General features: G+C 35.1%; 1 protein-coding gene across 1 annotated transcript in view; it reads right to left on the bottom strand.

The window, feature by feature from the left end:
* USH2A (usherin) overlaps positions 1-14,924 on the bottom strand; it is an 868,259-nt gene that overhangs the window by 712,950 nt on the left and 140,385 nt on the right. The window contains exon 10 of the mRNA XM_053607912.1: positions 530-725. Coding sequence (XP_053463887.1) covers positions 530-725 — 196 coding nt within the window. The remainder of the gene's footprint in view (positions 1-529; positions 726-14,924) is intronic.

Here is a 14,924-nt window from a genome sequence, read left to right as displayed (position 1 = left end):
TACCTGGGAGGCTGAGGCAAGAGAACCGCTTAAGCCCAAGGGTTTGAGGTTGCTGCGAGCTGTGATGCCACTGTACTCTATTGAGAGTGACATAGTGAGACTCTGTCTCAAAAAAATAATAATAAAAAAAATACTATTCCCAGATTACCAGTGCCCATGAGAAATCTGAATAAATATAAACATTTCTACAAGAGGATTCAGACAAAATGGACAGTAAGGGTGACATAGGAAATTTATTTTAAACATATATAAACTCTAATTTCAGAGTTATTCAAAATACGTTTGTGGTTTAATAAAATGGAATCGACCTTTAAAAAAAAAGATATACTTTAAGACTAGATTTGTATTTATGAAAATCACCAAATGATTTGGAATTAGAAACATTTAAAAAACAGCTTGGGTTTTCAAACATCACTCTGTAAGAGTATATTCTTAAAGAAAGCAGAAATGACATGATTTAAAATATGCATTGTAGACAGAGCACACAGGCCTTACTGATCAAGTTGGCAATTTCTTATTTGCTACTTACCTGTAGTGTTATGCTCACAATCATCACAAACTCCTCCTCCCCCTCTGAAGTGTTCAAAAGGAAATGGGTCTACTGCCATGTCATAGTGGCAGATTCTGGAGTGACTGTTGCATCGACAAGGTTTACAATTGAAAGCGTGAACTTGATCTCCTTGTCGGAAAGGCTTGTCATTATAAAGAGGCAAGCAGCGTTCACACTAGAACAATAAACAGCAGAATAAAGAAATATAAAGTTTTGATTTCCCATCTTTTTATTTATACATTAGGCACTTTCACCAGATATAAAGCTAGTATGACTGAATTAAAAGCCAGCAACCGTTTTAATTTGAAAAATGTTTTATATATCAGAAAACAGCATATTACAGGCACAGTAGAGTAGAATTGTAAAAGGGACAATGTAAGCAGAAACATGCAAAGGGATCTCACTAAGAAGATTGTTCTAAGACAGTGGTTCTCGACCTGTAGGTCGCGACCCACAGGAACTGTATTAAAGGGCCGCAGCATTAGGAAGGTTGAGAACCACTGTTCTAAGACCTTTAAAAACTTCAAAACATTACAAACTCCCTACTATTAGTTATAAAAGGGAATTTTAAAAATAGAAAAGCTAATAGTATTTGCTACTGTGTAAGTTAAAACATGACAAACTTATAAAATTAAGTTGTTTTATTTCTTTGCTAAGATTTCAGCAACTTGCTTGCCTTTACTCTGTCCTGTAACTGACTGTACTGAACGAGTATTTTTCTATGTGGTAGGGAATCATTCTAATTCCCACTGCTTTTGAAGGCTGAATCAGCTTTCAACATTGAACCTCTGTGTTTTTAGTGTGATGAAATACATCTGAGAATTCCTCTACTGTGAAGTTTTACTGGCGTGCTGTCCATCAGAACATCTTCACCCTATTTGTGGTAACAATTACTTGTCACCTTCATTAAGTCACTCTGGCTGCAAATTTAGAGTCTCTCAAACCATAATAGTGATTATTTCTTCTATAACTCCACTTACATTCAGTTCGAATTTTACTTTCAGTATTTTCTTTTCTTACAGCACTTTCATCTTTACTGGCCAGTTCCCTTTTGAATGTTTGGATTTATGAAGTGTCACTTGAGTTTACTACTGACAAAGAGGCAGCACAACCACACACTTCTCTGTCTGTGAATAAACTGCTTACGCTGTCCCTTTTACATGTACAGTGACCACACTGAAGACTTTGAAAGAGGTGTGACTGGTCACTCTTCAGGACGTGCATCTGATACTTCATGGTAATTTGTGGACTGGAAGCCAGCAGCTATGATTCTTTATGAATCACTTACAGTGACATCCCATATTAACTGACACTTGAACCATGTGTTTGGAGGACTGGTATTATTTAACTAAACTATGGTAACTGAAAGTCATGCATATCAGAATTGCACAGGGAAAGGACTGCCTGTATAACAAAGAAAAAAATGCCATAAAATCATATAACAAGCCTATTATGCACTGGAACAAATCGACTAAAATGGGAAATATTTTTAGTTAATGATTTTAACTTTATAATATAAATACAATTTATGGACGAAGAAAAATTTTTTGTAGACTTTAAGTAACAAGTCACCTGAGTCTAGCATAACTATATATGGAATAAAAGTATCTTTTTATAAAATAAAGGAAGTAGAAAATAGAAAGCTCATATAATTTGACTATCAAAGGATAAGATATAACATGAAATAATGTCTTCCAAAATTCAAATATGTGTGCATTTTTTTCTTTTCAAAATTGAGAATACGTGTGTTGTAATTCCCATATTGCATAGTTCTGTATTACTATCATGTATTTTATTGCATTATTTCTCAATTTTTTCTATTAAATATTATTCAATCATTCTGCACATTTAGTTTTTTCAATTTTATCTTGGGGGCAGGGAGTGAATATATCTAAGTATTTTCTTAAGAAAATTATAAGAGATAAAGTCACATTGTCAAAAAGCATAAACATTTTATTTTTTTATTTTTTAATAAATCATATACATAGATCATGTATACACTAATGCATTTATGGGGTACAATGTGCTAAGCATTCCTAATTCTATATGAAATCAGTATAAACATTTAAAAATATTTGGTTAAGCATGGACAAATTCCCTGTGGAAAAATTAAACTCATTTATACTCCCACCAGCAATATCTAAGAATGTCCATTTTCTTATGTTATGACCATGCAAAAACTATTAAATCTTTATCTTTACTATTTTGACTTTAGAAGAAATATTAATGACTATTCTAGTATGTATGTACTTATTTACTAGTAAAGCCAAATATATATTCTTCATCTAGTTCTTGGTTATATATAGTCCTTTTTGAGAAAATTGTTCACTTCTCTTTTTAAATTCCTTTTTTTGAGGCTGGCTCTTAATCTATCACCCAAGAAGAAATCCAGTAGCATGAAAAATCATCGCTCACTGCAGCCTCAAACTCTTGGGCTCAAGCAGTCCTCCTCACTCAGCCTCCCTAGGAGCAGGGACTAAAGGCACACACTACCATGCCTAGCTACTCTTTTTATATTTTGTAAAGATAGGGGGCTCCCTGTGCTGTTTGGGCTGGTCTCAAACTCCTGACCTCAAGTGATCCTCATGCCCCAGCCTGCCAAAGTGTTGGGGTTACAGGCATGAACCACCACATCCAGACCATTTTTCTTACTGATTTTAAAGATCTTATCAGATACTAAGTCTTTCCTTTTGCCTGTAAAACAATGAAGATTTAGTGTGTGTGTGTGTGTGTGTGTGTGTGTGTATATATATATATTTTTTTTTTTTGGTAGAGACAGAGTCTCACTTTATTGCCCTCAGTACAGTGCCGTGGCATCACACAGCTCACAGCAACCTCCAGCTCCTGGGCTTAGGCAATTCTCTTGCCTCAGCCTCCCAAGTAGCTGGGATTACAGGCACCTGCCACAATACTCAGCTATTTTTTTGTTGCAGTTCGGCCAGGGCTGGGTTTGAATCCACCACCCTCAGTATATGGGGCTGGCACCCTACTCACTGAGCCACAGTTGCCACACTAGTTTATAATTTTTTAATACAAATTTATATTTATTTTTTCTCTACTTCATTGGCTATAATTTTTAACATAATAGTTATAGTTATATGGTATAGTAATGACATAGGCATATTTGTCTTTTTTTCTGATTAAAAAATCTTTAATGTTTTAGTTTTTATTATAATGTTGACTATTGCTTTCATATAGATAACTTTTATCATTTTAAATAATAGCTATTCCAAAACAACCAAGATGCACTTATATTTAAAATTAACTAAAAGAATACACTCTCACTTTTATTAAATATTCTGAATTAATTATTTGATTTATTGAATTGATAAATTATATAAGTTAACAGGTTAATGGAAATCTATGTGTGCATAATTAGAATAAGCCCAAGATCATTAAGGATAAATAATGCCTAGTAAAAGAAGACTTATTTGGGAGTTTTACATTTATATTCATAAGTGAGATTTAAGTTTTTTAAAGACTTATTAAAATAAATAGACCTTAAAATTTTAATAGGTAATCAATATATATTTGTATTTATAAAATTAACGTTAATATCTGAATGATCAGAAAACTCTCATTTTATGCATATATTTCATATAGAATATGATTGATTCAAGATTTAAAATAAACAAATAAATATCAGGATTTCTGAAAATTATTTTTTTCACACTTCATTTGCTATGAAATACTTAATGTGATTTCCCAAAGTACCCAGCATATGCCAGAGTCATAAATTAAATCATGAACCAGGAGATTCAAACCATGTAAAATAACGTCTCTCTGTTTATCTATAATAAACACTCTTCACTTTTATTTCGGGTTAATATGAGGACACATATGATTCGTTTACATTATTTGCATCTGTAAGATAAAGTCTAAAGTCTGTGCTGTAGTTGAGTCCTGCACCGAGGAAGTGTTCCATATGCCCCTCCATTGTACCCAATAGGAGGGAACTCATTGAGCCCCCTCCCCTTTCCACTCTTTCTCTCTTCTCCTCCTCTTGAATTTAATTGTGTTTTTCTTTCATGTGGACCAGTAGTTGTTGATCTACTATTTTCTAATTAGTACTGAGTACATTTTTTTTTAGTACTTTTTTTTTATTTCATATTGTTAAAAATTATTTTGATGTCAGGACAACAAAGGCTATTTCTTTGTTCTAATTCCTGTAATGAATCTTTAATATTTATAACAGCTTGACATATTTAATAATCACTATTGCAATGTACTATAGTCAAGAGAAATTTTTTTGCCAGCATTTACTTTTCTCTGCTGGTTCATAGTTGAGCAATTTTTTTTCCTTTAACATTTTTAAATAAAGAAGGTAAAAAAATAATTATTATTATACAGTATGCTGCTGTTTAATGGTATTCTGAAAATTTTAGCATGAAAACTAAGTCAGTTTTCTCTATTTAATTGAGGAGGACATGTAGAAAGAAAGAGAAAAAATGAAAATATCAACATTAGGTCACAATGCTGATTTCAGGTAATACTACATTCTAACAACTGGTGAACGGCGCACCCTTATATTTTGGTCAATTAAGAAACCTGTATATTAGGTGGAGGAATCAGGATGCTGCACTAGAAGCAGCCTGCACATGCTGCTCTCACAGAGAAGACTGAAAGTGGCAGGTGGATGTCCACTTTCAGATCCATCATCTAAGAGAGAGCATTTGGAATCAAAAGAGAGTCAGCAGGAAGCACCCAAGTGCAGGAGAGGAGAGAGAGGCAAACTATCCTGTGAGTGTGGAGACACTTGGGGAAGGCTAGTGCATGTGGGAAAGGGACAGAGGAGAGAATCCCCCAGCTCCATACTCTCCCCATGATCACAGCTATGCAAACTGCAGGAGGGACCCTCTACAGCAGTAGTCTGCAGGACTGACATAAGGACCTAACTGAGACTGTACACTGGCATTGCTCTGGAAAGAAGGCACAGCAGAGAGCCTCTGATTTACAAATCCTGGGAGCTGTGCCATTTTCCGACCCCAGATCTGGGGTGCTGCTTCTACCCAGGGGTCAGATTCATTCCTACTGCCTCCCCATTTCTCCTGACAGACCAGGAATGGAACAGAGAGGTTGAGCACTCTCATGAGTCCTATGGGCAGAAGCTGCATGTTCCCCTGCTGCTGGGAGATCTGGGTAGAGGGAACATTTGGGCCACTGTGAGCTGACAATGGCCAGTGCCTATGGACATGGGCAGAATACTCAAGCCAGCACCAACTGACAAACAGTACCACACACAGGCATGAGTGGGGGATGTGCTCAAGTCAGCACTGCCATTCCCTGTGGGTCTGAGAAGGGCAGTTGCCAAGTCAGTGCAGGCCAACAACTGCTGCTGTCCACAGATCTGAGCGGGGCAGCTCCCAAATCAATGTGGGCTGTCAATCACTGATCAAACCAGCCAGGTTGATGACCAATACTACCGTGCACAGATCTGAGCAGGGCAGTGCTAAAGCTGGCAGGCAACAACCATTGAGCTTACAGAACTAGATGAGATGTGCATTCACTCATTCTGCAATGCAGAGACCACCACTGACAACCACAGGGGAACGGTAAGACAGGAGACAGAGGAGAACAACAGTGATAGCCGCTCACAGTGCATCCACCCAACTCATGCTGAAACAATATTCTAGAGTAGGACTCAAGTGTATCATCCAGGGACCTCTCTTTCTTTGCAGTAAACAGGAGACCTCCCAGTAGAAAAGAACACATGTGCTACAAATGTATCATTCTCCTGTGGAGGGAAGAGGTTTTAGATGAGAAGGAACTAGAATAAAAACTCTGACAGGTGTTGTCTGTGGCTTAAAGGAGTAGGGTGCCAGCCCCATATGCTGAAGGTGGTGGGTTCAAGCCCAGGGAAGGAAGAAAGGGAGGGAGGGAGGGAGGGAGGGAGGAAGGAAGGAAGGAAGGAAGCCTCTGACAACATTTTTTAAAATGAGCTGTTTTGACACTTTTAAAGGATCACAATAGGTTTCTAATAATGGATGATAAATAAGATGAATGGAATTGAAAAGGAAGTTAAAACAAAGAAGCAAGAAAACTACTTCAGGACATAAATGAAAAAAAGAAAAGGAAAAAGAAAAAGTTGTTAAAGAGAGAGACAACACAAGACATAACAGAAGTTAAAGAAATAAAAGAGTCATTTGGGGAATTTCAAAATAGAGCAGAAAGCTTCAACATCAGATTAGAATAAGCAGAATAAAGAATTTTGGAGTGTGATGATAAGGATTTTGAACTAACCCAGTGCAGAAAAAAAAAAAAAGAACAATCACTCAGATATGGGACTATGCAAACCAGGGTAATATAAGAATTATTGATAATCCTGAAGGATAACAGGAAAAACAAAAAACATGAGTAAAACTTCCTGGATCTCATCAGAGATTCACACATCCAGGTTCAAGAAGACCATAAAACACTGGGAACATTCATAGCAAACAAGACATCTCCAAGACACATAGGCATCAACCTGGGCAATGTCAAAATAAAAAAGAAAGAAAATTCTACAAGCTACAAGATGAGAGCAACAATTAACTGACAAAGGAAAACCAACCAAGCTAATGACAGACTTCTCAGTATAAAACTTACAAGCCAAAACGGTTCAGGCCTCATCTTTAGTTTTCTTAATATAATAATTGTTAACCAAGAATTCTGTATCCTGCAAAACTAAGTTTCATAAATGATGAAGAAATACTTTTCCAGAGAAGCAAATACTAAGGGAATTTGTCACTACTACACCTGCCTACAGGAAATTCTTCAGAGTGCACTATACATAGAACAGAGAAATAACTACCTTCAAGTATTCAAATGCCCCAAAGTTAAAGCACACAACTCATATAAAACACCAGCACAAGGGGGAGAGCAAAACAAAAATGTATCACTCAGCAAGTAGAACAGAACAGATTTCTGAAAATCAATACTAACACTGAATGTGAACAGTCTTAATGCTACAAATAAAGAGATAGGCTGGTTGAATGGAAAATAATCAGAATAGGCTATTTCCAAAAAAAATCTATCTAATTTGCAAATAATTGCAGAGTCTCAACATAAAGGGATGGAAAACATAATCCACACAAATGAAAACAAAAAGGGAGCAGGAACATATTCTTCTTACAAAGTATCTCAAGAATGGAAGAAAAAGTATCCAATGTACTCAGCCCTACTAATTTATAGCTTTCATATGAAGGCTATAACCCAATTATAGCCTAAGAATATGGGGCAAGGGGAAAAGGAGGGGAGAGGAGAGGGAGGATTGGTGGGGCCACACCTACGCTGCATCTTAGAATGGTATAGGCGAGACTTACTAAATGCAGAATACAAATGTCTACATATAATAACTAAGAAAATGCCATGAAGGCTATGTTGAACAGTTTGATGATAATATTTCAGATTGTATATGAAACCAGCACATTGTACCCCTTGATTGCACTAATATACACAGCTATGATTTAACAATAATTAAAAAAATAATTTTTTTTTAAAAAGGAGCAGGTTTAGCCATATACTATCAGATAAAACTGACTTTACATCAGCAATGGTAAAATAATATAATGAAGGGAGCAATTTGGCAAGAATATATAATAATCCTAAATATGTTTGTATCTAACAAAGGAGCTTCTGGATTCATAAAATAAATCCTACTAGATCTAAGCAAAGAAATAATATAGCACATGATAATAGCCAGGGACTTCAACACAAAACATATCATTAAAGCAAGAATCAACAAAGAAACACTGGACGTAAGTGAAACTCAAGAACAGATGGAGCAAACCAACATTTATAGAATACTTTACCAAAAAACTATGAAATATTCATTCTTCTCATCAGCATATGGGACATTTTTCAAGGTTGATACCTGAGACCACAGAACAATCCTCAGCCAAATCAGAAAAACTGAAGTCATAGCATGTGTCTTCTCAGACCACAGTGGAATAAAAATAGAAATCAATTCCCAGAGAAATTCTCAAATCCAGAAAACCCCATGAAAATTAAACAGGCTTCTCCTGAACAATCCTTGAATAAATGATAAAATTAAGACAGAAATCAAAATATTCTTTGAACTGAATCATAACTATACTACTAGCATCCAAAATCTATGGAATATAGTAAGAGCTATCTAAAGAGGAAAGTCTATACCTTTAAATAATTACATCGAAAAGACAGAAAGATCACAATTTAATAACCTAATGCCACATCTCAAGGAGCTATAAAAAGGAAGACTAAATCAAGCCTACTGCCAACAGAAGAAAGGAAAGGAAAAAGTTCAGAGCAGAATTAACAAAAATGGAAACGAAAGGATCAATATAATCAGTAAAAAAGTTGATTCTTTGAAAAGATAAAATTGATAGACTATTAGCCAGATTAACCAGAAATAGAAGAAAAGGGATTCAAATAATCTCAATTAAAAATGATAAAGGAGACATCACAACCAATACCACAGAAATACAAAATATCATCCATGAATACTACAAAACCCTCTACAAACACAGATCTGAAAACCTACAAGAAATGCATAAATACCTGGGAACACACAACCTCTTAAGCATTACTCAGGAAGAAATAGACATCCTAAAGAGGTAAATAGCAAGAAGCAAAACTGAGGAAGTAATAAAAAAAAAAAAACAAAAACTCTCAAGAAAATAAATAGGCCCAGACTAGATGAATTCACAGCTGAATTCTACCAGACCTACAAAGAAAAACTGATACCTATCCTAGAGAAATTACTCCATGACACTGAGAAAGAGGGAATCTGCCTTAATGCATCCTATGAAACCAGCATCACTTTGCCAAATCTAGATATTTAGATACCTAAATATCTCGTAGGTACAAAAATCCTCAACAAAATACTAGCACACAAAATTCAACAGCACAACCTAGTGGTGCCCAATAATCCATAAATGGATTAAGGGGATGAGGTACATACACACATACCAGGGAATACTATTCAGCTATAAAAAGGAATGAAATGATGTCTTTTGCAGCAACTTGGGTGGAACTGGAAACCATTATTCTCAGTGAAGTATCTTAGGAAGGAAACAATAAACACCATATTTCTCACTAACAAGTGAGAGCTGAACTGCAGGTACCCAGGTGAACAAAGAGACAGAAAGGATATTGGAAACTAAGGAGGGGGGGTTGGTGGGAGGTAAGGGTTACAAACTTACCTAATGGGCTCAACGCACACCATCTTGGTGACAAGCACACTGAAACCCCTGAGTCACCACCATACAGTGGAACCATGTCACAAAACCATTTGTGCTTCCTTAATATTTTGAAGTAAAATAAATACATAAAAATCTGTATACATTTCTTTTCGAAGGTTCCTTTCCCCAAAATTCATTTCTAATCCTTTGGGGAAAAAATAATTGCCCAAATTATCGTCTTCTCCCACCACACTCCATTAATACCTTGATCTTGCTCATATCACTTTGAACAGAGATGACTATGACTGGCTCACCTATAGGTATCTCCCAGGAAATGCAAGTTCCTGGCTTTTACACTCTCCATATACACAGTTTAGCACAATAGATAACTGATAAGCTGTTAACTGAAATTCACATTTAATGATGAAAATTATATCCAAAGCAAGACATTCTTGAGAGAATTTAGAGAAGAGATACATTGGGAACAATTCACAGACAGGGGAATCTTTATGTAAAGTCTTCATAATTGGCTATTATAAGATGATTTGCAATAAACCACCTACAAATACAAAATGAAACTCATCGTATGAAAAAGATAGGTGACAACCATTATAACATTGTTAACTACAGGTATTTAGACAAAAAATTTGAAGTGGAGGAATTGACCTCTTTAATCTTTCCCTCACCAGCAATAACCATATGCAAATCAAATTCATTTGATGAAATCTAAAGTTGGAGATCAATACAGGCTGAAGTTGAGACAGCTTAGCTCAGTTATTGGTGCTGCTGTTTACTAACTGTAAAATTGCAACTATGAAAAACAACATGAAATAGGTACTCTCAACAAGCTAGGCACTATATTAAGCTTTAAAAATTGGTTACATCGTTGAATCGCTTAGGCCTTGGCACATATAGTATCTTGCATTTGATTTCTATTTTTTAACTGACTAGCTATGTGCTTTTATATTATTATCTGCAACTCCTAAAGCCTTACTTTTCTCATCCATAAAATGGGAACTATAATACTTGTAATATAAGAAGGTTGTTGTAATGACCAAGCACTTATCAAACTCATATAAGTGGGCCTCAGGAAACTTGCCTACTACGTTACTAGTGGATTAAAAACTGAAGATAAAGAGATTAAGGAAAACGAATGATGCCATCGGATAGGTAGCCCCTGAGTCCACTTTACACTCATGAATCTCAGTTTCCTTATCTGAAAAAGATAACTCAATATTTTACCTGTTATTGCCTCAAAATAATCATAGGATAAGTGATAATATTTAAATGCCTCCGACAAGCCAGGAAGATACTATACATTCGAAACTGAAAGTTATAAATAGGGAAAGAATAAGGAAGAGAAAGGTAAAAATCCAACACAAGTGTTGATGGTAAGTTGGAGTGGTACCGGCAGTGTAGAAGACTGTCCCTATGCAACACATATTTGTAATCATTAATGGAGGGTTTTGTGATCGCAAATGCACTGGGTTATCAGGCTGGTTTAAAGGAGGTGATCAGTGGACCAAGGAGCAATTTATGAGCAAAATTTATGACCAAAATTTGTTTCTGATTAATTTTATTATCTGTAACTATATCTACAGAGAAGGCCTTACCTACACTACGTACTAGGAGCCATCTTAGGATTTAATTTCATTAGGATATAACTGTTACTTCTTCAAGTAGCCCTGTGTGTGGTAGAGGTATATTCTAATTGGATAAATGGGAGAATACATGAAAACTCACTTTCTGGCTTTTTGGATGTGAAGGAAAGAAACAAGCTCATTAAGTTCTCTTCCCCAAGTTAATTAGCCATGCAATTAACCTCATTCTTAATATTTTAAAAACTCTATTCCATTGTAACACTTTGGCCAAAGGCAAAATTTTGCTACAAGATAACAGCCCTAAGCATGTTTTTCTCTTTACTTCAAAGGAATTTACTAACTCTGTGTTGATATTTTTATTTTCAAGTTGTGCTTTCTTGAATATAAGTTGGTGGAAGTGACAAGAAGGAACCTGTGGCCCTATCACACTGATTTCAGATGCAGTTTATTTTCTGAAAAACAACTGCTAGCCGTTTGAGTTTGGGAAATTGCCTACGTGAGTCAGTGGAGTGAATCCAACAAAAGCATTCCTTTGATATTTCTGTGGAGACACTTTTGCTTTTGATTACGATCTTAAAAAAATCTCATTTGAGATTTTATACTTGTTGTTAACCTAACTACTGTTATCAAAAAGCCTTATTGTCAATAAGATTGGATTTAAGGCTCTATCAGTGCACCAAAACCAGATCCCTCTTAATGTTTAAAATCAAACATGTATTTTGCACTGACCTGATGGGTGGTCTTGGGTCGACTAACTACTTGTTATTGGAAATGGCTGGCCTTCCTTTTGTGGAGAAGAAAGTAACCTCGGAAATATGGAAAACATATTATGCTTTCCTGAAGAAAATAAGCATAGTTATCAATTTATAACTCTTAATTTTTTTAATTAATAACATGCCAGGATGACAAGAATATAGAGAAAGAACCAGTACAACATTAGTACTAAAAGGGCAGTTTATTCATTCCTATTAGAAGCAATGTATGTCCACATTCTACTAGACCAGTGGTTCTCAACCTTCCTAATGCCCCAACCCTTTAATACAATTCCTGTGGGTCACAACCCACAGGTTGAGAACCCCTGCACTAGACCCTGAAATTCCATGGAGAATTTAAGAAAGGAAGTTTTAAAGCTACCTGAGGAAGATATTTTTAATAAATAGGTGTTTATAACAGTGAAGGAAAGGGAATAAGTTAAATACCAAGAGTAAGAGAATGGCTTTAAAATGTCCTAAATCTTAAATACAATGCAAACATTTATAAATACAAATGTAGAAAAAGGGCATAATACAGTTGAATTGTAAAACCAATTTAAAAAATATGTGTACATAGAGTATAGCCTTGTTGCTAGATAAAGGTAGATTTATCTATAGATGTGGATACAGAAATAGAATTTTAAGATAGAGACTGGGTAGGGGCTGGAGCTCACACCTGTAATTCCAATATCTTAGGTAGCTAAAGCAGGATTGCTTGAGGTCAAGTGTTCTGAGACCAGCCTGAGCAAGAGCAAGACCCCATCTCTACAAAAAGTAGAAACTTTAGCCAGGCTTAGTGCTGTGTATCTGTAGTCCCAGCTACTTGGGAAGCTGAGGAAGAAGCATAGCTTGAGTCTAGGACTTTGAGGCTGAGTGAGCTATGATGACTCCCAGGTGACAGAGAGACCCTGTTCCCCCTCAGACAAAAAAAGATAGAGACAGATAATATAGATTTGAAATAACAACATAAGTTCTGAAAGTACACAAACTTAGAGTATTTGCCAAGATTTTCTGTGGGGGGTAGAGTTACAAATGACTTTTACTCTTTATAACTTTTTTTCCCGTAGTCTACATTCATTAAAAAATTGAAAGCTAAAAAAGGTAACTGCAAGGATGTTTTCAAGAAAATTATACATCATCTACATGTAACATTTCTCTAAGAAAAGTTAAGAAAATTAAAATGTTCCAGGTTTAAATTACACACAAATGAGCCAGAAACTTCACATAGAATTATTCTCTATTCAAGTACAATATAGGCTAAAAGAGGTTATGAATCACCAGTAAACAGAGTTTGATTCTTAAATGTATTTCCCAAAAAATACAATTAATATGTAGAAGGAAGATTTTGAAAGTTGACTCTTAAATTTCTGTTTCTGATTTAAAATATATACAACTTAAATGACACACCGATACCTATTTTGGCCTTTGATCCTATGGATGAAGCTGTGATATTTTCATTTTGCATGGTTTACTAAGACAGACAGAAGGAAAACTTCATAGTCTACTCTTTGATTATAAAGTTTAATGAAACTATTAAATTTTTGGCCCCATAACCATGTTTCTTCACAACTCCTTTCAGATAATACAAGGATAACAATGGAAAAAATAACTGGTGAGTACATTGTTAATTTTTTAAATTTTTATAATTTTATCTCTTTTCTATTGGTTAGAAAGTCTCCTTTAAAATCTAGAACTATGTGTATATCTTATGTTTTATGCAGCTCCCAAAGGAAATGATTTTCTATTTAATGTTTCCTAATCTCCAGTTGATCATTTGTCACTTTCGATTATATTTCAGTTTCTTCTGTAACAACTGGATTCCTCCTGATATATCCCTGGATGCTCAAATTATAATATAGATAATGGCTATATCAGGGTCAAGGACCTTTATCACTGATTCATTTAACTGCTTTCATTTTGATAGCTTCTTAAAGGCTACTAATCAACTCCACCAAGTTGTAGCCAAATATTCTGACATTTCAGGTATGAAAATCATAGACTGACCATTGAATCTAGAAGACAGTGATGAAATTTATTTTATTATATTATATTCTAATAATATACAATGACATTTCTCTCTTCTGGGTCATTAAACTGGAATGCAGTATTCTTGTGTTACTATTACAGATGAACAAAGATAATCGATCAAAAATAATCTGCAGGCTCCAAAGCTTTTTTGTTAGCCCTACTCTCATCAGCTTCAATTTTTATTATTTATTTCTTAACACCTTCAAATTTACAGAGAAAGTGCAAAATTATAGGGAAGAAAATTGTGGGTAATTTAACATTGGGAGCAACTCATCACTTATCTAACAGCCTTAAATACCTACTATGTATCATTGAAAAAAAGTGGAAGAAAATGTCCTCTTAAAGATACATAAAGTTCTTGAGAAGGTTGGGAAGCCAGAGGGAAGGGATCTTCCTGCAAAATACTGATGGAGAGTTCTTAATGTCCAACAGATGCAATGCCCTTTGAGAACCTAAGTTCATAATGATGACCATCAGTCATCAAAAACAACTTGTGTTCAACATTCAGAGGATAAGAAATAGAGCCACGGAGAATCTGTTTTTGAATGATTTCAAAAAATGAATTAAAATATTTTGGAGTTTATTTATTTACATATATGTACACACATATAAACTCCAAAATATTTTAATATATGTATATATATACATATATGTATGTGTGTGTGTATTTTAAGATAAAGTCTTGCTCTATCACCCAGGCTGGAGTGTAAAAGGCCAAAAATCACTCTCTTCAGCCTGCAATGCTTGAGCACATATTATCCTCCCACCTCCAGCTTCCTCTGTAGCTGGGATTGAAGTCATGCACCATGAAACCCAGTTAATCTTTTAATATTTTGTAGACATGGATTGCTTC

This window comes from Nycticebus coucang, chromosome 10, assembly GCF_027406575.1.
Source record: "Nycticebus coucang isolate mNycCou1 chromosome 10, mNycCou1.pri, whole genome shotgun sequence".
NCBI classification, from domain to species: Eukaryota; Metazoa; Chordata; class Mammalia; order Primates; family Lorisidae; genus Nycticebus; species Nycticebus coucang.
The sequence above is the reverse complement of the archived record's forward strand: the minus strand, read 5'-3'. Positions and strand labels throughout refer to the sequence as shown.